Source organism: Camelina sativa, chromosome 9 (genome assembly GCF_030686135.1).
Source record: "Camelina sativa cultivar CO46 ecotype springtype chromosome 9, ASM3068613v1".
In the NCBI taxonomy this organism is placed as follows: domain Eukaryota; kingdom Viridiplantae; phylum Streptophyta; class Magnoliopsida; order Brassicales; family Brassicaceae; genus Camelina; species Camelina sativa.
The window spans coordinates 36,028,386-36,049,103 of NC_141888.1; the positions used below are offsets into that span (position 1 = coordinate 36,028,386).

A 20,718-nucleotide genomic window follows, 5' to 3' on the forward strand; every position below is an offset into this window, starting at 1 on the left:
ACTTGGATATAAAATCTTAGTTTTTAAAATTCTGATTGGTTTATATAACTTTTTTTTTTTTTAATAATTAGTAATTTCGTCCATAATTTATTAGAGAAAAAAAATATTTTTTTAGATTATTTAGATTTTTTCAGATTTTATCTGTGAGTGTTTTTATTTTTAATTAATTATATTTATTTAAATTAGTTAATTAAATTTAATTAAATTTTTCTAATGGCAATTGAATGTAATTTTTTACACATTTTAAGGTTAGTTTCATATTTGTACTTCTCAATTAATATAGTAGGATATATAACTAGCTAGCACATCTTAGCCGATTATATGTTTTGATTTATAGCATTATACAAATCCAAACTTCTATAAAATTATCAGAAAAATAACAATATAACAATATAGAATTAACAACTAGAGAGTTTTTTTTTTTTTTGCTAAATAAACAACTAGAGAGTTAATAACGCATAAAGAAAAGGCTCCTAACCACTCCGATTGTATATATTAGATCTGATTCCTCAGAGTACTATAAGTCTTCCACGTATGTGTGTAGTACACGATCACAAATGTAACGTATCCAAATATTCGTATGCATATTAATTAATATACATCTATTGTCAACGTTTATAGAAATATCTAAGTGTAAATTCGTGTATATGTCACATCAGATATCAGTATACGATTATATGTATAAAAAAAATACACAAAGAGATAGAGAATAGATGGATCCTCCTGAAATCGTGTTCTCACGATAGCTACGAGCAAGGAGCACCCTAGTTATAAAAGCCGGCTAACAGAAAATTTGAGAAAAATAAATCAAGAATAGTTTTTAATCCTAGTTAATCCTCATGATCCTCTCAAATCTATTGATTTCTCTCCCATAATAAAATTTCGGAGAAAGAGGAAAACCCTAATCCCCTCTTTCTCTCGGATCATCTCGAAAAAACCAAACAAAAAAAAAACTTAGAAATATTTTATAAATGAAAATGAGGAAGCTTTGTCCGAATTTGGACAGAGAAGACGGGTTAGAGACGGTGTTAGAGGTTCCGGTGCCGGAAGAAATGTTTGCGAAGATGGGAAGCAACGCGGCGGGGCGGTGGAGGAATATGCACGATCTCATGAAAGCACACACGGTCGTGACCGCCGTTGCGGCTGATATGAGAATGCCGTCGTCCTCGTCGTCGATGAGCAATGTCAATATGCATTTGCAGTCAAAATCAGACAACGAGTTCGTGGCGTTGTTGAAGATTGTGGGAAGTCCTCTTATTCCTTTTCACGTCCCACTCGAGTTCTGTCTCTCCCGGCCCATTAATGACACTTCCATCGTACGTATATCTTAAATTTTATTGATTTTTGGTCTTTTGGATTTCTCTCGACCCGTAATTCTTGTGTGTACTTCTTGATTATATTTTTACATTTACTTATAGATTTTACAAAGATTTTGTGTTTAGCTCTCGTTTGAAATCACCGATATAAACTCGTGTAATAGACATTTTCAAACGTGAGATAAGGTCATGATTCGAGTCTCATATTTAACGGTGGTTGGTTATTCTTACCGAATCAAATATTTTTTAAAATACTCCGTTTTTGCTTATGTAATGTACATAAATGAAACGTGTAGCTTCTATTCACCTTCAATTCGTTTTGGATAAATATTTCAAAACATGATAAAAATTTCATAGCTCTTTTTTACCTCGTATGAAAAAGTGATTTTATAATCGAATATTTTTTTACCTCGTGTAATGCGGAATGTTAATAGTAATGATATATTTGAAGGAAGCGTCGACGGCTAAATACATAGTGCAGCAGTACGTGGCGGCGTGCGGAGGACCAGCAGCTTTGAACGCAGTGAAGAGCATGTACGCGGTTGGGCAGGTAAGGATGCAAGGATCCGAGATGGTTGCCGGAGAGGACGAAGGAACGACTGCGCCGGTGCGGCTAGGAAAAGGCAGTTTCGAGGTTGGAGGTTTTGTTTTATGGCAGAAGAATCCAAATCTTTGGTTTTTAGAGCTAGTGGTTTCCGGTTTCAAGATTAGCGCCGGTAGTGACGGCAAGGTGGCTTGGAACCAATCCTCCACTCAACCTTCTCAAGCTCACCGTGGCCCTCCTCGCCCTCTCCGCCGCTTTTTTCAGGTAACTCATCTCAAACTCTAACACCTTGTATTGAAACATTACTACAATACTACGTAGATAATATCAACCAAAACATATTAAATTAAATACGAAGTATGTTACGTACAAAGTACTATGAATATAACATTTTCACATGTGAAATGACGTGAACAGGGACTAGACCCGAGATGCACGGCGAGTCTGTTCTTAGACGCCGTATGCATCGGTGAACAATCCGTAAACGGCGAAGACTGTTTCGTCCTAAAGCTAGAGACGCCGGCAGATATTCTAAAGGCTCAGTGCTCACAGAACACGGAGGTGATCCACCACACGGTGTGGGGTTACTTCAGCCAACGGACGGGGCTTCTCGTAAAGTTCGGTGACACAAAGCTCGTGAGAGTAAAATCCGGCAGAGGAAAAAACGACGGCGTTTTCTGGGAGACAAGCATGGAGTCAATCATCGACGATTACATATTCGTTGACGCAGTCAACATAGCTCACGGTGGTCGAACCGTGACAACGCTTTATCGCTACGGTGGAGCTGTTAACCACCGGAGACGAATAGAGGAGAAATGGCGGATCGAGGAGGTGGATTTTAATATTTGTGGCTTGTGTTTGGAGAGCTTTTTGCCACCGTCGGATATAAACAATGATCATCATTAGTCTCTCTTTTTTAGATGTGTTTATTTATTTTGTTAAATAGGTTTCTTAATGACATACTACACCTCAGATTTGGGACAAAATGAGTAAATATGTAACTTTGACGTGGGAGATTCGAGAAGGTGTAAATGTACTATCTTCATAGTAAAAAAAAAAAAAAAAAATTCAATGGTCACTTGCACAATATTTTTCCTTCAAACATACCAAATTACCAATTTTGGGATACAACATTCAAGAAAAAACAAAGTAAATATAATACAGGAGGAAACAAACTTAATAATGCCAATGCGTGTGCGACTTACTTACTTGTGTAGTTCAGAAGCCCCGACCTCAGTCTCTCGATGGTACATAAGTCAGGCAGGGCCTCAACTTCAAAATTTGGTGAGAATAGACTGAATAGTCAGAATAGGAGATAAGTTTTTTTTGGCACCATTCAGGCATTCATTCATTCAACTATATATAGTTCTTGTGTAATTTTCTCTTTTTTGTTTCAATTAGGCAAAATTTTGTTTTCCGGTTATCTTATCAGACCAATGGACTATACCACAATGGCCCAAATATTTAAACAGCCCAATAAGACAACGTAAGCCCGATAAAACCAAAACCCTAGGTTGCCGAAAAACCAAAAACATCTCCGCTATATAAATTAGAGACAAATCTCTCAAATTCTCAAAACATTGACAACCGATCTCTCTATTCCATCCGCCGCAGTAATCATCTTCTGCTTCTCTGGTATCTTATTATCGATAGGTTCTTGTTAGTTTAGTTTGATTGATATCTGTTTTGTTTTTAGTTTAGTTTTCGATTGAGGTTTTGGAAAGCATCTGTGTTTATGAACCTACTCCTCTAGCTTAGTGAGGTAAAAATCACAATAAAAGTATGGTAAGAGGAGTTAAGAACAGATGCTGATATTGATTAGGTTATCTTACCAACCCATTGCTATATTCTGCAGCTTTGGCGTCAAATGAATCGACCTATATTTTTGCAATCTTTTAATTATTTATTAGGGTTTAATTGTGATTGATGGCAAATGAAGAATTGATTATTTTATGCTTAACCACTGATGAACAGTGTTGACAAAACATCTCCGCTTATTATCTGATGCCATCATTATTAGTCTTTTAATTATAATTGTTTTCAAAATTAATTTTCGGTTTGGGTTTTTGAAAAAAGATCGATGATGAGATATTAGCAGACGGGCGGTCTGAATTGATGCCGTGTAGATTGTCTGCCATCGCTACTATATGTAGTTTCTCTGAGTTCCATCATAATCTTTACTTTGATATTAATTCTGTACATCTATTGTTGTAGTGATGGTTTTTGGTTGCGAACCTGCGATGATGAAGTTGCTCTAATATATGTCTGGACTTATGAGATTTTTTAAATCTTTGAAATGATTGTGCAACCTTTCTGAGCTTACTCTATCCATTATCATATGTTTTTCTTTGAAAATTTCTGGATATCTGAAATACTATACTTGGATCTGGTGGGTTGGATTTGCAAATATTTGTTAATTTAGCTGTAAACACAAACTTGATTTGGATTTTAAAATAGTAGAATGTTGCAGGTACGTGGAAATTGTGAGCTAGTGTCGTTTCCAACAGAGTTTTATAGAGTAATGTAATATATTTCAGAATGATGCTTAAGCTTGTCTGGTGAATCTGATGGGAAGAAATAAGAATCGTCTATGCTTACTACGAACAATTACAAGGCCCAATCTCTATTTTTAATCATGCTGATTAATAAGTTCCTGTTAAAATCATTCGTCTTGGAAATTTCAAGTGGAATTGGTGTTCGACCTTGCTCGACTGTGGTATTTCAACTAAGATCCCGGTGAAGGCTTAAGACAAAACGGTCTCGGATTCTTTTAATGTTTCCATTTTTGTTGTGCTTGTATCGAATGTAATGATTTCGTTACTTTGCATCAAATAAAATTTTAATTTATAATTTCTTTACTTCTTCTGTCAATACATATAGATATACTTTTTGAACCTTTCAAACTTTTTGAGCCCTTACATTTAATGTATGAATTTGGGCCTGAGAGACATGTTAATTGAGGCTTTGGTCTCCGATGAATTTTGTCTCCTATGTGTAGTCGACACGTGACAGTCTTCATCGTATCAGGGTATACGTAAATAAATCTCACGTGCCGTACCGTACCGTTCAGTTTACTAAAAATATATTTTTATATTGATGTCTTGTTGTCTGTAAAGCGTTTGGTGGAATTGTCTTTTTTTTTTTTTTAACATTTATTTTTTCTTTCTCGCACCTCTACACTTCTCCATTTTCTTTTTATCAGTTACACAACTTTCTTCAGCTAACTCTCGACGACTTGTCTCTCACTTGCAAAAAGAAAAGAATCATTCTTCCTCTCTCTTATTACAAGGTGCTCTCTGTTTAGGTACGCTCCTTTTCTCTTTTAAAGTTTCCGTCTTTTGGTGTTTCTGAATCTCATAGATATGTCAAAGAGATTTTATATTGGATTATATGTTTTCTCTAGAATCAATTCTCTGATGAATACAATTTCAGTTTCCTAGCGAGCTCATCAGAAATTTCTTTGTCTAATGTTCTGAATTTGGGTGGATCTTTGACAACTAATTATCCAAATCTTCGTTGATTGATCGATCTGTTTTGCTTTTAGGGAATTGATAACCTTTATTTGATTCTGAGTTCGTGTTTCTTAGGGCTTTCGTTAGAAGTTGGAGCACTAGGTAGTTGAGTCATGTTTTGTCTGTGATTTCCAGTCACATGCAGCTCAATCACCCACATGAACCTTTTTGGATTGCATGTTGCTTCTCTTTGGATCTAACGTCCTTCGTCAGTATTATGATCTTTTTCATTTTGGTAACTTTTACAGACTAAAAAAGATTTTGATATATTAGAACACAAGTGCCATTCAAAATGTTTCGTTGGAAGAATTCTTCTCAAACCGAACAAGAGCATAACGAGGCAGCTCTCAGAGAGGCAAAGGTGAAACCTTTTACAGGCCTTGCTTGATGATGTTCTCTTAAGTTACCTATTTGATTTCTCAGTGGTAATTTTATTCTGATCTTAATGATCCAGATCAAAGAGCTTAAGACTCTCTTAGGTGAGCTATCTGGAAGGAACTCACTCTATTGTTCAGATGCATGTCTGAAGAGATATCTGGAAGCTAGGAATTGGAATGTTGGCAAAGCCAAGAAGATGCTTGAGGAGACGTTGAAATGGAGATCAACCTTTAAACCTGAGGAAATCCGATGGGTAAGTATCAATCTATTATTATTAGTCTTCTTAATCTTTTCGACAAGTCTTACCAAAACTTACACTTGCTTTCTTACTAGGATGAAGTTTCAGGTGAAGGTGAGACTGGTAAAGTTTACAAAGCTGGATTCCATGACAGGCATGGAAGAACTGTTCTTATACTGAGACCTGGTTTGCAGGTTTCTAAAGCTTATCTTCTTAGTTAATGTTTTAGACTGAGTTTTACTTGAGGGCATTAGATAAAACCATTCATTTTCATTTCAAAACTTCTGCAGAACACAAAATCGTTAGACAAACAGATGAAGCATCTGGTGTATCTCATTGAGAATGCTATTTTGAATCTGCCCGAGGATCAAGAACAAATGTCGTGGCTTATTGACTTCACCAACTGGTCAATGAGTACCAGCGTGCCTATTAAATCTGCAAGAGAAACTATAAATATACTGCAAAATCACTACCCTGAGAGACTTGCTGTAGCGTTCCTCTATAATCCTCCAAGACTCTTCGAGGCATTCTGGAAGGTTAGACAAAACACTGCTTCTACCTCATAGTTAGACAAAACATAGGTTAATTAAGTATTTGTGCATGAATATGATGGTAGTTTCATTTTGTTTTTGTGTTGTCACACAGATTGTGAAGTACTTTATGGATGCAAAGACATTCGTCAAGGTGAAGTTTGTTTACCCAAAGAACCAGGAGAGCGTGGAGCTTATGAGCTCATTTTTTGACGAGGATAACCTCCCAACCGAATTTGGAGGGAAAGCTTTGTTGCAGTATAACTATGAAGAATTCTCCAAGCAAATGAACCAAGACGATGTCAAAACTGCAAACTTTTGGGGATTGGTTCACAGTAACAATAACCAGCTGCATGCGAGCAATGGGTTTTCTGGAGGAGCTGAGATTTCCCCTGAGCCAAACCAAACCAACCCTTAACCAGATTTGAAGGCAATATGATTGTTTCAGCTGGGACTAAATTAATTGTTGGTGATCTTGATGCTAAGAAGAGAGGTTGTAAAATTTAAACATGACGTTGATCAAATAAAAAGGATTTGTATGAGTAAACTATAGCAGGGATTGTATGTGAATCCAAAAATCTTTTACACTCATAAGCGTTTATTTACATGAAGAAGCAGACAATAGATTCACATTACCAGCAAAAAGCTTTGTTTCTTTCAGTATGAAAACTCAACAAACACAAGAAGAGAATGATTTCTTTCAAAATTTCAAGGCACAAAGAGAAAAAAAATACACACGAAGTATTAGCTTAGACTATATATTGCTTAAAGTTCTGCAGTCAAAAGTGATGTGCTATGGACTGGAGTTAGAGAGAGAAAGAGTAGGAGAAGCTCGAGGCAATTTGAACGAAACTAGATAATCCTCCTTCTGAAGTTTCTGGTGGTTGATTGATAGGTACGCACAAGAAGGCCAACCCCAATGCCAAGACCTACACAGACACCAAGACCAATTCCCACACCAACCCTCACACCAGCATTGAACCACGACATCTCACCATCTTCACCATCTGCATACTCTCTATTCCAATACATGTCGCCGTCTTCTCCTTCATATTCTTGTTTGTAACTTCCATATTCTGTTACCTGCACAGAAAAAAGTCCCATACTTAAATCAATGAATTCAGCAACAGAGAGAGCCATGTATGTAGAACATGTTCGTGTCTGAAAAGAAAATAAAGTAAAAGACATTCATCAAGCTGGTCAAATAAAGAATACAATGGTCAAAATCATTTGTAGAACAAAGGTATTTTTGTTCCAATCTTAAAAACTCTTTCAGATGTATCTCATATGGGTGTCAACACCTGCATAACTTCCAGGTCAAAGTTAACATTGCACTATCGTTAAACACAAGATCTCAATTAACGGTGAGTATGAAGTACTATCTCCAAAAGGTATTAACAATGTCAACTGCAAGAACCTCAAATTAAAACTCCAAGCATAAGTTAATCCTGACTTTGACTCTTGAATAGAGCATGTTTCCCGAATCAGTCTATGCACAAATTAAAGACGATATATTGTGGCATTACATGTGAAAACCACGATATTTCAATCAATGGGTTTAACGAACTAACTGTAGCGGACAAGAGGATAAGAGTTCAGATATTAAGATCACAAGACAAGAGGCAAATGGGGAGAGAGTGTGTGTGAACGAGTGAGATAGAGAGAGAGTGTGTGTGAACGAGTGAGATAGAGAGAGAGAGAGAGAGGGAAAGAACTATCTAATGACTTGTAAAAGGTGGCAGGTCCCATACCTCACATGATCATTTATAACGAAGTTGGTCCACTTCAATATCTAAAGAAATTATCTTCCTAAGAGTACCCAAGAAACATGTCTCAAACTATGAAATCTCAAAACCATGAAAATCTTAAAATGCTTATGATAGATAGCATGACCAAGAAGACTCATATACTAGGCAAAGCATTCAATGTGTTGAAGTTGGACACAAATCAATAGAAAACTATTAGTAAGCATTATAGTAATCTTGAAAGTTACCTGATAATCAAGCTCAGATGAGTTGCCTTTATGAGGCTCACCGGTATCATACTCGGGAATAGAATCTAATGCAGTCACTCTACTGTGCTTCTTTCTGAAACCAAGCTGTAGAGTCTTGGTTAAGATGATGGGTGTTCCTGAGAAGCAACCAGTGACATAGACTTCAATAGTTGGCAACGGAGATGACAAATCCGAACCACCACCAATATGTTTCTCCTTCAAGAAACCAGACCCTGCAGTGATCTCAGCTTCACAGTTCATGTTCCACCGCTTCACGCTATGCTTAGATTCACCAGTGAGACCATTACTACCGGACATCTCAAGCGTTCCAGATAAAACCAGCTCATCTTTATCACAAACTTCAAACTTCACACTACCAGACAACCTGATATTGTCAGTGCTAATAAAAGTAGCTTCTTCAGATTTCTTATCAACACGATCTCTCCTTAGCTGAGAAGAGACTCCTTCAGAGTACATGCTCATCCTAACACCGTTAATCTCCAAGATTGAATCTAGATCCAGTGGGATATGAGTGATGGTGAGAACCTCAGGTGTCGAAGCATCCACCTTAAAATTGCTGATTCTGACGTAAAACACTCTCAAATCAAGCAATGGCGATGATAACGATAACGACGACGATGGTATTCTTGAATTGTGATGGTTATAACTCTGATATCTGACCATCTGATGAGATGCTTCAGAGTTGTTACGTGTCTCATAAGTCTCCACCATGATTTAAAAAAAGAAATCAATCTCTATTTCTCACTGAATCGGAAAACATCTGCATCACAGTCGATTTGGATTTGCTGCAGAAACAAGAATCACAAAAACGAAATCAAATGGGGAAAGAATAATCAAAACTGGAAAAAAGAATCAATCTTTCCAAAAATGGAAGATTTCAAGGTAAACAAGAAGAAGAAGCAAACGAAAGAGAAGAAAGGTAAAAAAAGATTGAAACTTTGTACTCACTTGCCAAAAACAGAGAGAGAGAGAGATATGGTCAAAATAACAAACAGATGCAGGAACAAAATCTCTCTTGAGAAGAAAAAAACATACAAAATGTTCTAATTAGAAAGAAAAAAAAAAAAAAAGTAATCTTTCAATATCACAACAAAGGAACAAGCTTTAAAAGAAACGAAATTAAGTGAAAAAACCTAGAAAAATCGGGAGAAAAGAAAGGAGAGAAAGAGAAAGGCTCACCCAGAAGAAGATGTGTTACCATCCACAAAACTTAACCACACTTAATTTTGCTACCAAAAAAAACTTGTGCTTAATATTAATCTTCCTGTCTGTCTCAAAATTATAATCACGGAGGGGAAATTTTATTAAGAAAATAAAAATAGCAAAAAATTTTGTGGCCAAGTAGGATTTGTGAAGATCCTTCCTCCCCCTAGATCATAGCTTTTCGAGCTCTAGCGCGTGGCGACGTAACCACAAAATAATGTTTCCACCCAAAAGAAAAAAAAAAAAATTATGTCTTTATCGAAAAGAACAAACAGAAGAAATTTTTTTTTTATAATACTGAGAATCAGAGAAAAGAGTGATGGATGGGATTGGGAACTCGATAGATGAGAGAGAGAAAGAGAGAGAGATCCAACGACGGGAAGAGGAGGAAGACGAAGAAGAAGATGAGTCTGACTTTCTCTCGGTCACGTGATCTTATCCCTTTACCACCAAACAAAACCATTCATTCGCTGTTTACGAGACAACAACACCACGTCGGTCGTATTCGTGTAAAAACGACATGCATGTTCGTTTCGGTTGTTTAAAACGGCGATTGTTGGGCCTTTTAAATTTTAGGGCCCGTTTAGCTTTCGTAGTGTATAGTGAACGTCGTGCCGTTTTTTAGGTTAACGTACTCGTGAGTCATACATTAAAATTTTGATTTAAGTTTTATCTCATTCGTTGTATTTACTATAAAGAATGTCACGGTTCGAAACCTCTCACATGATCGATTATAGATATTCAATTACCATCGGATTAAACAAAAACAGATCATCATATATGAATGAATGTGATTATGGGTTTATTGTAAATTAAAGTTTTATTTTATTTTAAAGAACTCAAACCTCACACACAAATTGTAGCTAGCTACCGGGTAGTGTGATAATTAAGGTGGCAACTGGCAAGAATTTTTTGCTAATCACTAGATTTAAAATGTTAATCTTTGGAAGCTTTGGTATTTTTTTTTCTTCATCAGATTATATATACTTGTTTAAAGAGTGTAAAAACAAAGCAAAGAAAATATTTACTTCTATACATACATAATATATATAGAACGTAGACTATATGTACATGAACCCTAATTTCAAGGATATATATGTCATACATGTATTATATTGGTGGATAATATAGAAGAGATAACCAACGGACAAAAATGAAATCTACTTTTTTTTTTAATTTCTTCTGATATTTTTTAGTTTTTTTTTTTAATATCTAAAACACCAAAGAGTGGGCGGCTTTTTGATTTTAAAGAACTGTTGTGTTTTGTTTCTGTCTGTAAAACATAAAAGAAAATTTATTGCTCTTCTTGGAGATATTAAAAAATCTAAACAAGCTGTTCAAGTAAAATATTATTCTGTTCACAAAAAAAAAAAGAAGTGAACTGATGGGGAAGAGAAGGTTTCAGAAAGCAAAGGAACCGTCGTCAGTGACGGTAGCTGAAGCTTCATCTCCCACGGAGTCTCAGACAACAAGGAGACGAAGAGGAAGGCCAAGGAAGAATCTTGAGAACCGGGAAGGTTTCAAGAAGGAAGAATCCGAAGAAGACGAGGATTACGAAGAGTATGAGGACGAAGACGAAGACGAAGAAGCTGAGGTACTTATTAACAGAGAGAAGCAGAAGAAGAAAGTTAGGAGTAGTAGTAGCAGTGCGGAAGAAGAGCAAAAGTTGAAACATGAAGAACTAGAGGAGGAGGAGAAGCCGGAGATGACGACGGTGAAGGTGGTGGTTCCACAGCCGTCTTCTAGACGGTCGAGGAGGAAAAACACCCCGGTTAAGAGTTGGTAAATCTTTTATTACCATTTCAATGGAGTTTTTGTTTTTCAATGTGTTTTTGGATTATTGCTGAGCTATAAATTAATTATAACCCTGGAAGAGATGACGATTGATTTCTAATTTTCTTGGATGCTATTATTCCAAAAACAAGAAGCTAATTTTGTCGATCTGAGTATATTAATCTTGGTACGTCAAGAAGATATAAACTAAAATTAATTGTTTCCATGAGAAAGATGTGTTAGGGTTATTTTTTTATAGTTGTAGTAGGTTTGTGTTTAATTTATTGATTGCGTCGTTGATGGATGGCTACGTCCCTTTCGAATTTTTATATGATAAATGATAAAAGGTAACCAACGCACATGGTGAACGGATAAGTTAAGAAACTAATGGATATTGCATTGCTAGCGAGAAGAACCTGTCTATTATTTAAATCGCAACGCAAGCTACGTTTTTGACCAAACATATGTTATTGGTCCATTTAAATCATCCAACTAAATTAATCGTCTAGAGCAGAGGTGAGAAAGAGACTTGACGTGGCCACGTTGATAGTAGTAAACTAACTATTTTGTACACAAGACAATTATTGGGTCCGGCACAAGGCTTTACGAGCGAAATCATCTTTCAAAAATTTCCCAAAACATTGAAACCTTATCAGATTACAAAATAACAAAACATTGTTTGATATGATTTCAAAAAGTTTAACGTTTTTCCACGAGTTAACACCGTTAGATGACACCAAAAAAACAAAAAGCTTTAGACCTAGCAAAATAGCTTTTAGCTTGCTCCTGTCTTAAAGCTAAGATCGCCTGTGGTTTAGTATGATGGCGACAAAAACAAAAAAGCAAAATAGCTCAGCTTTACTAAAAGTCTTAAGCTAAAACCGCCTGTGCCTGTGGTTTAGGATGGTGATGCCTTTCCTTCTTGTAACGCAACTGCTCTGGATCAAACCCACCTTCCTCTGCTCCATAAACCGCCCATGATGGTGTTTCAGCCATATAGTCTGTACTGGTGAACGGTTCTCCAGAAGCCACCTAAGCGAATTCATTCAATAGTGTTCGTTATATAGCATTCCAATTACAAGATGATCATATTTCGGGTTTGTTAACTAACCAGATCGTGGAACTTTTCATAGTCAATCCAAGTGTGCCACTTTCCATTCAATTTGAACTTTTCAGTCCTCCCTAGAAGAACACAGCAAGAATGGGCGTGTTCGCAAGCAACCTCGTACTCCCCTTTGCTCTTCACAGACAGAGCTTCTGAGAATGCTTTAACATCTGCGTGCCATGGTACATTCTCCATTGTCAACTTTGATGTTGCAGATCTGGTTTTGTTTTCAGAAGATTAACATAAGTATGATATGTGTGTAACATGAGAGTAAGGGAGATGATAACAAGTAGAACACACTCACGTTCCACAATATGTGACGCCTTTGATCTCAATGAAATCAGGTTTCCCAATGCTGAAAAGGTTAAAATAAGCATCTAGCTCCTCTGTGTTCCATCCTTTGACAAGTGTTAAACGGTAGACAGTTCGCTGCTGCTTTTCCTGGAGAGCTTTCAAGGAGTCCTGGAAAACAATTGATGCAGAGATTATATACCTTTACCTTAATTCACATCTGATTTGAAAGGTTCATTAAAGGAGGCTATTAAAAATACTCACAATAAACCGTTCCCAGAAGTCTGCAAAGAGAGGCCTGTCAATAGCTTTCAAGCTCTCTTTGGTGGCAGCATCTACACTTACGTACAACTGTACATGTCAAAGATAATGAGTTAGGCAATTTGGTTCAGTTAAGTGCATGAATGGCTCTTAAAGCTGGAAATGAATGTACAAAACAGACATCACATACCTGCGTGATAGGCTTCATCATCAAAATCTTTTCAGGGAACTGTGCATTAGTAACCAAAAAAGTAGAAATGCGCCTTCCATGTAGCTCATCTACAAGGGCATTGATCTCCGGATACATAATGGGCTCACCAACAAGTGATAACGCACAATGTCTTGGGTTTAGACCCTCTTCCAATTTCTCTGGAGTTACACCTAAAGAACATAGCCAGACGATAAACATCAGCATCTAACATTCAAAATAAATAGTGCAAACAAATGATCAAATAAAAAAAACACCCAGAGCACATCTAACTTCCAAAAGGTATCCTAAGCTCAATACTAAATCTGCCTAGCAAGCTTTTGGGATCATAGGTAATAAAGGTCAAAATATTGAGAGATATAAACTAACCTGGAACTCCTTTCATTTGCTTAATCATCTTTGTATGAAGATCTAGAGCACCTTTCACAATCACTGAAGGCTCATCCATCTTCCACTGCCAGCTCTTCCCCACAGGATTAGTGTGATGCCTCCAACAAAAGACACATTTGTTTGCACAAGCCAAACTAGGTGTTGTCTCCATGCACCTAGCTTATTCAAAACGAATATTCTATCATAAGAATCACGACCTACATCCATACAACTAGGGGGAAAAATAGCAGAAGTTTCAATTAAACCTGTGACTCTCAATGCCATAAAAGGAGTGCTTGTAGCAACCTCCCCTGCCTCTAAGTTGTGACTTGGTCCATCTACATATTTTAACCCCGCTATGCGAACCGATGATTTTATAGCCCTGCAAGTGTAAAAACCATGTTCATTCGAGTAAATGCGAGAAAATGTAAACACTGCTTCAAAGCTCAAACACCACAAACCCTAATACCTGTTTCGTTAAGCTTGCTCTAATCACAGGGGTCACCATTTCTTTCTTTCCATCAACTTTAGCCACTTTAACTAAGCCATTTCTCTTTGAAGGAGCTTTTCCAGCAATATCTTCAAGATCAACAAGACCTCCGTCATCACCATCATCGTCTTCCTCATCTGTTGACTCGTAGTACTCAAGATCATTCTCAACAGCATCAATCTGCTGCGACACCCCATTTGTTTCTTGAGCAGAACCTCCTTTCAGAACCCTGATAACTCCATCACACCATTCTTGAAATGATTTATCTAATTCTCCGTCATCAACGTCACCTTCTCCCACCGGAATCATCTCGAGTCCACCCAAACCTGTCATCCGACTCGACAATTCCTTGGCCACAGCGTTATAAGATTCACCATACGCACGGCTCCCGACACCGAATACGCCGAATTTGCAATCGGAGAGGAGAAGCGAGCCAACTCTGAAGTCCTCGGCGCTCTCACCAAGCCAGTTCACGAGAAACTCTCCGTTCTTAGGCGGCTTACCACCGTCCCAAGTCGACGCGATGAATAAAACTAGGGTTTCTTTGGGGAGATCTTCAGGCTCGTAGCTCCGTGGATCGATGAGATCAAATGCTATGTCATTAGATGCGCAGAGCTCGTGAAGCCGCTGAGCTAACGCTTTAGCTGTACCAGTTTGGGAGATGAAGAAGATCTTTCCTCTGCTGGGTTTCGAAGTAGTAGAGCTAGGGTTTAAGGAGAGGTTTTTCAGACGCTTCAAGCGGCGATATTTGTGGATACAGTAAAAAGTCGTCGCCGAGAGTAGAGCAACAAAAGCTAGCCGAGCACGCAAGGACGAAGTCGCAGACATGACTGACGACTATTACGGCGGCGCGTAGTGTTCACGCGAACTAAGATCGGTTGATGTGAGAGAGAAAGAGCTGTGAAATGGGGAAGACGGAAAAGAGAGCACTAGAAGTCTGAGGTTTAATAACTGGGCTTGACTTTTAAGCCCATTAAAATTAGGTTAAAAAGCCCATGAAAATAAAAAAGCCCTAAACAGCTACAACCACACGCATTTATTAATAAGCCACCGCCACGTGGCAATCTTCTTTGGGAATCTCTTCTTCTTCTTCGGCAACGCCTCGTTTCCCTCCCTAGGTCCGGCGAGTGAGAGAGAGAGAGAGTGAGGAGAAGAGTTCTAAATAAAAAGTAAATGCAATTAAAACGGAGGGAATATTCGCCGGCGAATTTCCGGTAAATGTCGGAGTGGTGTTTAAGTTGGAATCCAACTTTATCGACGGCATTCCCAAGTAGTGGTTGTTTTCCAGGTGTACCTATTATTCGTTCTCCAGAATTCGATTCTCAATGCCTCCTCCTATTTAATAGCTTAACCAGCACAACCACCATGCGTCTCTCCAAACGCCAACTCTCTCTTCCTCTTTCTCTCTGTATCTCTACCTTATCTCCTCGCTTCCGTTTCCATCATTTCCCCGCAAAATTCCCTACTCGAAGAGAATCTCTCCACACCACCACTGGTTCGTCTTCCTCCTTTTTGTTTGTTTGTTTGTTTGTTTGTTCATCATCTGTGGTCCATTGATGTAAACCGTTTCGTGTACGTTTGTGTTTTCTTTGTTTTCGTGGTAGGCTAACCGTCTTAATCGCATGTGTAATGACGTCGCTATGACTGATTTCACTATCTTGCAATGAATTTTAGTGTAGCCGAAAGAAACACTTCTATTTTCGTTTTGTAGATTCTTCCACTTGGTTGGTTAACTTAGTTTTGTTCCATATAGCTGATTCTGGTAGTAGCTTAGTTTTTGGGAAATTCAGAGTTTGTTTATTAGTGAAAGAATCGTAGATCGGCAAGTAAGGTGTGCTAGTAATTAGTAGGGTATCTTTAATCGTGGAAGTTGCAATTTCTAGGTCTTGCCTGGAGCATACCTTGGGAAGAAACTTTAGGATCAGGATTTTAACGTGGTGCACTGCTTTGGTCTTTTGATCGAGGTAAGAAGAAGATATGTTTAGGTTTTCTTGTATATATATTCTTAGGGGGTTTGTTTTTTCTGTTGGTGAGCTAGTGGGATCATTCATGCTGATCAGCTTTAAGGGTTGTATGACTCGTGTTGACTAATTCCAAATCACTTATCCACTCGTAGAAAAACGTGTCGTCATCTTCTTCTGTGTATATCTATTTTTAGCCTTGGTGGATTCTCCTGACTAACCAGTTGCTTCTTCCGGGATGTGATTTTAAATATTCTTATGATCTATTTGCTGGATATTGCTTGTACAATTCTCTACGCTAATTGTACTTTGTGTTGCGTACATGCTATCTATATAATCCATCATTTGAAAAAACGAAAAAAATGATGTTTACTTTACTTGATAACCTCTCAGGGACAAGCCAGCTGTGTTTTAACAGTTCGATGGAAGAACAGAAACCGAGTGCTCTTAGTGACAATGTGTTGCAGTCTCACACTGTGGGTTCCAGGGATGGATGTGACGTTCCTCATAAATGGTCCTCCCCGGGAGGAGGAAACAAAATCGATATAAGCAAACAAATTTTCTGCAACAGATCGTTGAATATGAGAAACATCATTGCCGTAGGCTTTGATATGGACTATACTCTTGCCCAATACAAGTCTGAAACCTTTGAGTCTCTTGCTTATGATGGAACCGTCAGGAAATTGGTATATGATTTGGGGTATCCAAATGAGGTTAGTATACCACTTTCTTGTTTTAAAGTTGTGACCAGCAGAAAAGTTTGGCTAATAGTGTTATACTTGGTGTGGTAAATAAATCCAGCTGCTAGAGTGGACATTTGATTGGAATTACATGGTTAGAGGCTTGGTGCTAGACAAAAAGAGGGGAAACATCTTAAAGGTGATTGATTACCTTGTATCCGACTCTCATAATTATTGTTGCATCTTTCTAATTGACTGTTGATCATGCAGATGGACCGCCATAAATATGTGAAAGTAGCTTACCATGGGTTTAGGGAGCTCTCTAAGGATGCCAAAGTTGACATCTACGGAAGTAGCCTAGTACGAGATTCTTTTGATGAACCCGACTACGCTCTCATAGATACTCTCTTTTCATTGGCCGAAGCCTATCTGTTTGCGCAACTCGTTGATTTTAAAGATTATAACCCAGAAAAAATTCCCAAGGACGTGGAGTAAGACAGCTTCCCATATTTTATTACATTTTTCAGATTCTTCAATAGCCTTTAGGACAGTTTATGTTTTGCTAATGGTTATAGTTCTGTTAACTGAGACTCTGTAACTTGTACTTGGTATGAATTGTCTCCTTTAACTTTTGTGCTTATGGTTGAGAATCTCCTGATATTATATTTGTTTGTATTTTTCGCGGATTTATTTTCTCCTCCAATGATATTCTTTTAGTTATGCTCGGATGTATAAAGATGTTCGTGCTGCTGTTGATTTATGCCACCGTGATGGAACTTTAAAGCAGATGGTAGCAAAAGAACCTAACAGGTAAGGCTGATGGTATGTCCATCACTGTCTTTTGTAAGTTGGATGAGCACGACTGCCATTTCTCTTCGTTGGAAATTTATTTTCTCGTTTTCCATGATATTTTCCTTAACGTGCTAATTTTTCAGATACATTAATGAGGATACCACGATAGTACCCCTAATGAAAATGATTCGAGATTCTGGACGTTCTACATTCTTGGTGACCAATAGGTAATGCTGACGATATTCTACAAACTTCAAAGTTTCCCCCTTCAGTTATTTTATGCAGATATTGCTTTTGTAGCTGTTCAGGTAGATTCAGATTTAAGAATTCTAAGTAAGTATGACTTAATTAATTTCAACCATTTTGTAACCTGTTCCCCACTCTTGTACTTGAAATATGGAACTAAGGTAGATACGAAAAAACATTATTGAATATCCTGTTGTTGAGAAATAAACGTTAACATTGGTGATTTGTTCCCACCTGTTCCTATATGATCAATTTACTTTCATATTGCTGAGAGAAAAAATTTCAAATAACATTCTTGCAGTTTGTGGGACTACACAAATATTGTGATGAATTTTCTCTGTGGAGGGCGCACGGTACATGGTCCTCATACTTGCAACTTTGATTGGCTCCAGTATTTTGATGTTGTGATCACTGGCAGGTCTTTTTCGTTACCAAGTCTCTTAACCTAATGCTTTAAACAAAATATTTGTGATCATAATCGTTGTTGTGGTTAGGAATTGGTTGATGTATTTTGTTACTGGAGATATTTTTATCTCATTTCATTTGTTTGCTATCTGAATTCTCAATTGGATACCTTTTCGTGAAGTGCAAAACCGGGTTTCTTCCATGAAGAGAGCCGTGCTAACCTTTTTGAGGTGGAACCTCATTCTGGAATGCTTATTAATACTGATAATGGAACACCTATGGCTCAGGTTTGATTTAATGAATTGTGATAGTCATTCAGTCTTTCACATGCTCAGCTTATTAAAATGATCCTTCTGAATCTGTTGAAAGGTGGGAGATCCTTCACCAAAAATTTTACTGAAGAGTAAAGATAAAGGTTGTCGAGTTTTCCAAGGTGGAAATGTTGGGCATCTTCACAGTTTGCTCTCCATTGAGTCAAGTTCACAGGTTGTGCGCACTAACTACTTCTCAAAGAAACTTTTGCTTGCTCTTGATTAGAAGTATCAGTGTATTATGAAAGGACAGATCTTAGAACCTATAGTAATGTATGACTGAATGTACTGTGTCATGCATCATTTGTCACTTATCCAGCTATTCCATTTGTTAGGTACTTTATGTTGGTGATCATATATACGGTGATATCCTGCGCAGCAAAAAAGTACTTGGTAAGGTTTTCTTGTCCAGTTATAGACATTTCTTATGTTTTGTTTTGTGAAGTAACTTGAACAAATCTTTCATGGGTTTAACTGAACTATGTATGATGTTGTAATTGAACTTAGTATGAAAATAGCTTTTAGAAGAAACTGTTAAAAAGTGCACTTTGTTTGCGCCAGTTTCTTGCATCTTGATCTTTTTCATTTCTTCAGGCTGGAGAACTATGCTTGTAGTTCCAGAACTAGAAAAGGAGGTTGAACTTTTATGGGAACTGAGGAATATGCGAAAGGTGATTGAATACTCTCTTAGTCTCTTTATATCTGTTATTATTCTAAGAGGTCTATCAATTTCTGAAAAAATCAATGTTGTAGGAGTCTATTTTTGTTAAACTGAATGATCAATTCATATATGAAATACCAAGGTCTTCCATGTTTGTGTTTCTTTGCGTCAACGCTGGTATATTCCAGTTTCATGTAAGCATCATTGGTTTGGGTTCAATGTTGTGTCATAAGACTGAATATTATCTGCTTCATGCATTTTTGAAGTTCCATTGACATCTGTAATTCTGTATGTGGGAAAAGTCTCCGGATTTTCCTTGACCAAATTTGATCAAAAACTGCTAATGATCCTAATATTTGTCAGTATACATTAAGCTTTCAATTCAGTATGTTTTATTTGGTATCGCTCACTTTAATTCTTAATCTTAATATTTTGGTGTGCAGGAACTTATTTTGATGAGAAATGAGCGTGATTCAGTTGAAGACAAAATTCATTACTTGAATTGGTCCCTAAAGTGAGTGCTCTTTAAATTAGGTTTTGGTCCAAAGAAAGCTGTGTTACATACATAGATTATAATTCTTAATTGTTAAAGTCCTTATACACAAAACTTGTTTTGCGTAACCAATTCTATCAATTCTATCATTCAGGTGTGACGACGATATCAATGAGAATGATAAGCAGGAAATGTTATCAGCCCTCAAGGAGTTGGAGGTAAGATAGAATTTGTATAATTCCCGGATCTCCAACAGTTGGATGAGTGATTCTAAGTCCACAAACATGTTTTTGGAATTCAACAGTCTAAAAGAGATCAAGTACGACTGAGTCATCAACAAGCTCAAAGAGACTCTCACCAAAAGGTAAATGTAGCCTCATTAATCCGACTGTGTATTGGTGTAACTGCTTGTTTCAGTTACACAATCTGTTACGACTTCTCATGTTAGTATGGGTCTTGGAAATTGCAGTTTCACAAGGTCTGGGGGCAACTGATGAAAACCGGCTACCAGAGTTCTCGATTTGCTCATCAGGTAAATAAGGTTTTATAAATTGCTTTCTTATGTGGCAGTTTGTGTTTTGCATTTGTGAGGGATTGATTTTCCAAACCACATTCTCTTCGAATCAGGTGGAGAGATTCGCATGCCTGTACACAAGCCAAGTCTCAAACCTGCGCTTGTACTCGCCAGACAAGTATTACAGACCCAGTGAAGACTTCATGTCCCATGAATTTCACATTCTTCCTCTGTGATTCATCCCAATGCCCTCTATAGCAGTGAGAGTAAACCAAGTTTGTGAATCTAAGGACATGTTTTCTATTGGAGATAAAACTCTTTTGGAGTTTTGTATTGAATGGTCGGATATTTCTTAGTGGCATTTTAGTGTTTACCAAACTTCCTATTGATCATAAATGGACCAAATCTCTGGCTAGCAATTTC

The 20,718-nt window shown here is 37.4% G+C and overlaps 6 protein-coding genes, 1 long non-coding RNA gene and 1 other non-coding gene across 12 annotated transcripts; 6 read left to right on the plus strand and 2 right to left on the minus strand.

Annotated features, from left to right (window-relative positions):
• The first annotated feature begins 800 nt into the window (after positions 1 to 800).
• LOC104713159 (uncharacterized) lies at positions 801 to 2,938 on the plus strand. The gene is made up of 3 exons (XM_010430219.2): positions 801 to 1,316; positions 1,768 to 2,124; positions 2,278 to 2,938. Exons 1-3 carry the CDS (start codon positions 972 to 974, stop codon positions 2,764 to 2,766), a joined length of 1,191 nt encoding a protein of 396 aa, XP_010428521.1. The 5' UTR covers positions 801 to 971; the 3' UTR covers positions 2,767 to 2,938.
• Positions 2,939 to 3,417: 479 nt separating this feature from the next.
• LOC104713160 (uncharacterized) lies at positions 3,418 to 4,712 on the plus strand. 2 transcript variants are annotated; one of them, XR_015565048.1, is made up of 3 exons: positions 3,435 to 3,495; positions 4,075 to 4,249; positions 4,331 to 4,712. It is a non-coding gene; the product is annotated as an uncharacterized LOC104713160 (long non-coding RNA). The 2 variants fall into 2 exon arrangements; XR_015565047.1 differs by lacking the exon at positions 4,075 to 4,249 and having other exon boundaries at positions 3,418 to 3,495.
• LOC147939206 (small nucleolar RNA R16) lies at positions 3,786 to 3,872 on the plus strand. The gene has a single exon (XR_015567706.1). It is a non-coding gene; the product is annotated as a small nucleolar RNA R16 (small nucleolar RNA).
• Positions 4,713 to 4,921: 209 nt separating the features above from the next.
• Positions 4,922 to 7,163, plus strand: LOC104713161 (uncharacterized). The gene is made up of 6 exons (XM_010430221.3): positions 4,922 to 5,164; positions 5,621 to 5,733; positions 5,827 to 6,003; positions 6,084 to 6,182; positions 6,279 to 6,524; positions 6,634 to 7,163. Exons 2-6 carry the CDS (start codon positions 5,665 to 5,667, stop codon positions 6,934 to 6,936), a joined length of 894 nt encoding a protein of 297 aa, XP_010428523.1. The 5' UTR covers positions 4,922 to 5,164; positions 5,621 to 5,664; the 3' UTR covers positions 6,937 to 7,163.
• Positions 7,078 to 10,213, minus strand: LOC104713162 (uncharacterized protein At1g01500). Of its 2 annotated transcripts, none has more exons than XM_010430222.2 (3): positions 9,712 to 10,213; positions 8,512 to 9,317; positions 7,078 to 7,601 (listed from the first exon to the last, which is right to left on the minus strand). In XM_010430222.2, exons 2-3 carry the CDS (start codon positions 9,241 to 9,243, stop codon positions 7,371 to 7,373), a joined length of 963 nt encoding a protein of 320 aa, XP_010428524.1. In that variant the 5' UTR covers positions 9,244 to 9,317; positions 9,712 to 10,213; the 3' UTR covers positions 7,078 to 7,370. The 2 variants fall into 2 exon arrangements, with proteins under 2 accessions (XP_010428524.1, XP_010428525.1); XM_010430223.3 differs by having other exon boundaries at positions 9,481 to 9,982.
• A 607-nt stretch (positions 10,214 to 10,820) lies between these two features.
• LOC104713163 (uncharacterized) lies at positions 10,821 to 11,629 on the plus strand. The gene has a single exon (XM_010430224.2). It carries the CDS (start codon positions 11,120 to 11,122, stop codon positions 11,519 to 11,521), a length of 402 nt encoding a protein of 133 aa, XP_010428526.1. The 5' UTR covers positions 10,821 to 11,119; the 3' UTR covers positions 11,522 to 11,629.
• A 508-nt stretch (positions 11,630 to 12,137) lies between these two features.
• LOC104713164 (S-adenosyl-L-methionine-dependent tRNA 4-demethylwyosine synthase) lies at positions 12,138 to 15,176 on the minus strand. Its single transcript, XM_010430225.3, has 8 exons — positions 14,212 to 15,176; positions 14,009 to 14,124; positions 13,743 to 13,918; positions 13,356 to 13,546; positions 13,169 to 13,255; positions 12,918 to 13,075; positions 12,620 to 12,830; positions 12,138 to 12,540 (listed from the first exon to the last, which is right to left on the minus strand). The coding sequence occupies exons 1-8, from the start codon at positions 15,058 to 15,060 to the stop codon at positions 12,379 to 12,381; spliced, it is 1,950 nt and encodes a 649-aa protein (XP_010428527.2). The 5' UTR covers positions 15,061 to 15,176; the 3' UTR covers positions 12,138 to 12,378.
• On the plus strand, positions 14,316 to 20,714 carry LOC104713165 (uncharacterized). 3 transcript variants are annotated; one of them, XM_010430227.3, is made up of 17 exons: positions 15,305 to 15,727; positions 16,116 to 16,196; positions 16,587 to 16,906; positions 16,995 to 17,072; positions 17,144 to 17,364; positions 17,591 to 17,683; positions 17,809 to 17,892; positions 18,213 to 18,329; positions 18,498 to 18,603; positions 18,686 to 18,802; positions 18,963 to 19,020; positions 19,222 to 19,298; positions 19,732 to 19,802; positions 19,936 to 19,999; positions 20,086 to 20,145; positions 20,251 to 20,313; positions 20,409 to 20,714. In XM_010430227.3, the coding sequence occupies exons 3-17, from the start codon at positions 16,616 to 16,618 to the stop codon at positions 20,529 to 20,531; spliced, it is 1,623 nt and encodes a 540-aa protein (XP_010428529.2). In that variant the 5' UTR covers positions 15,305 to 15,727; positions 16,116 to 16,196; positions 16,587 to 16,615; the 3' UTR covers positions 20,532 to 20,714. The 3 variants fall into 3 exon arrangements, with proteins under 3 accessions (XP_010428528.2, XP_010428529.2, XP_019085010.2); XM_010430226.3 differs by lacking the exon at positions 16,116 to 16,196 and having other exon boundaries at positions 14,316 to 15,727; XM_019229465.2 differs by lacking the exon at positions 15,305 to 15,727 and having other exon boundaries at positions 15,837 to 16,196.
• The last annotated feature ends 4 nt before the right edge of the window (positions 20,715 to 20,718 follow it).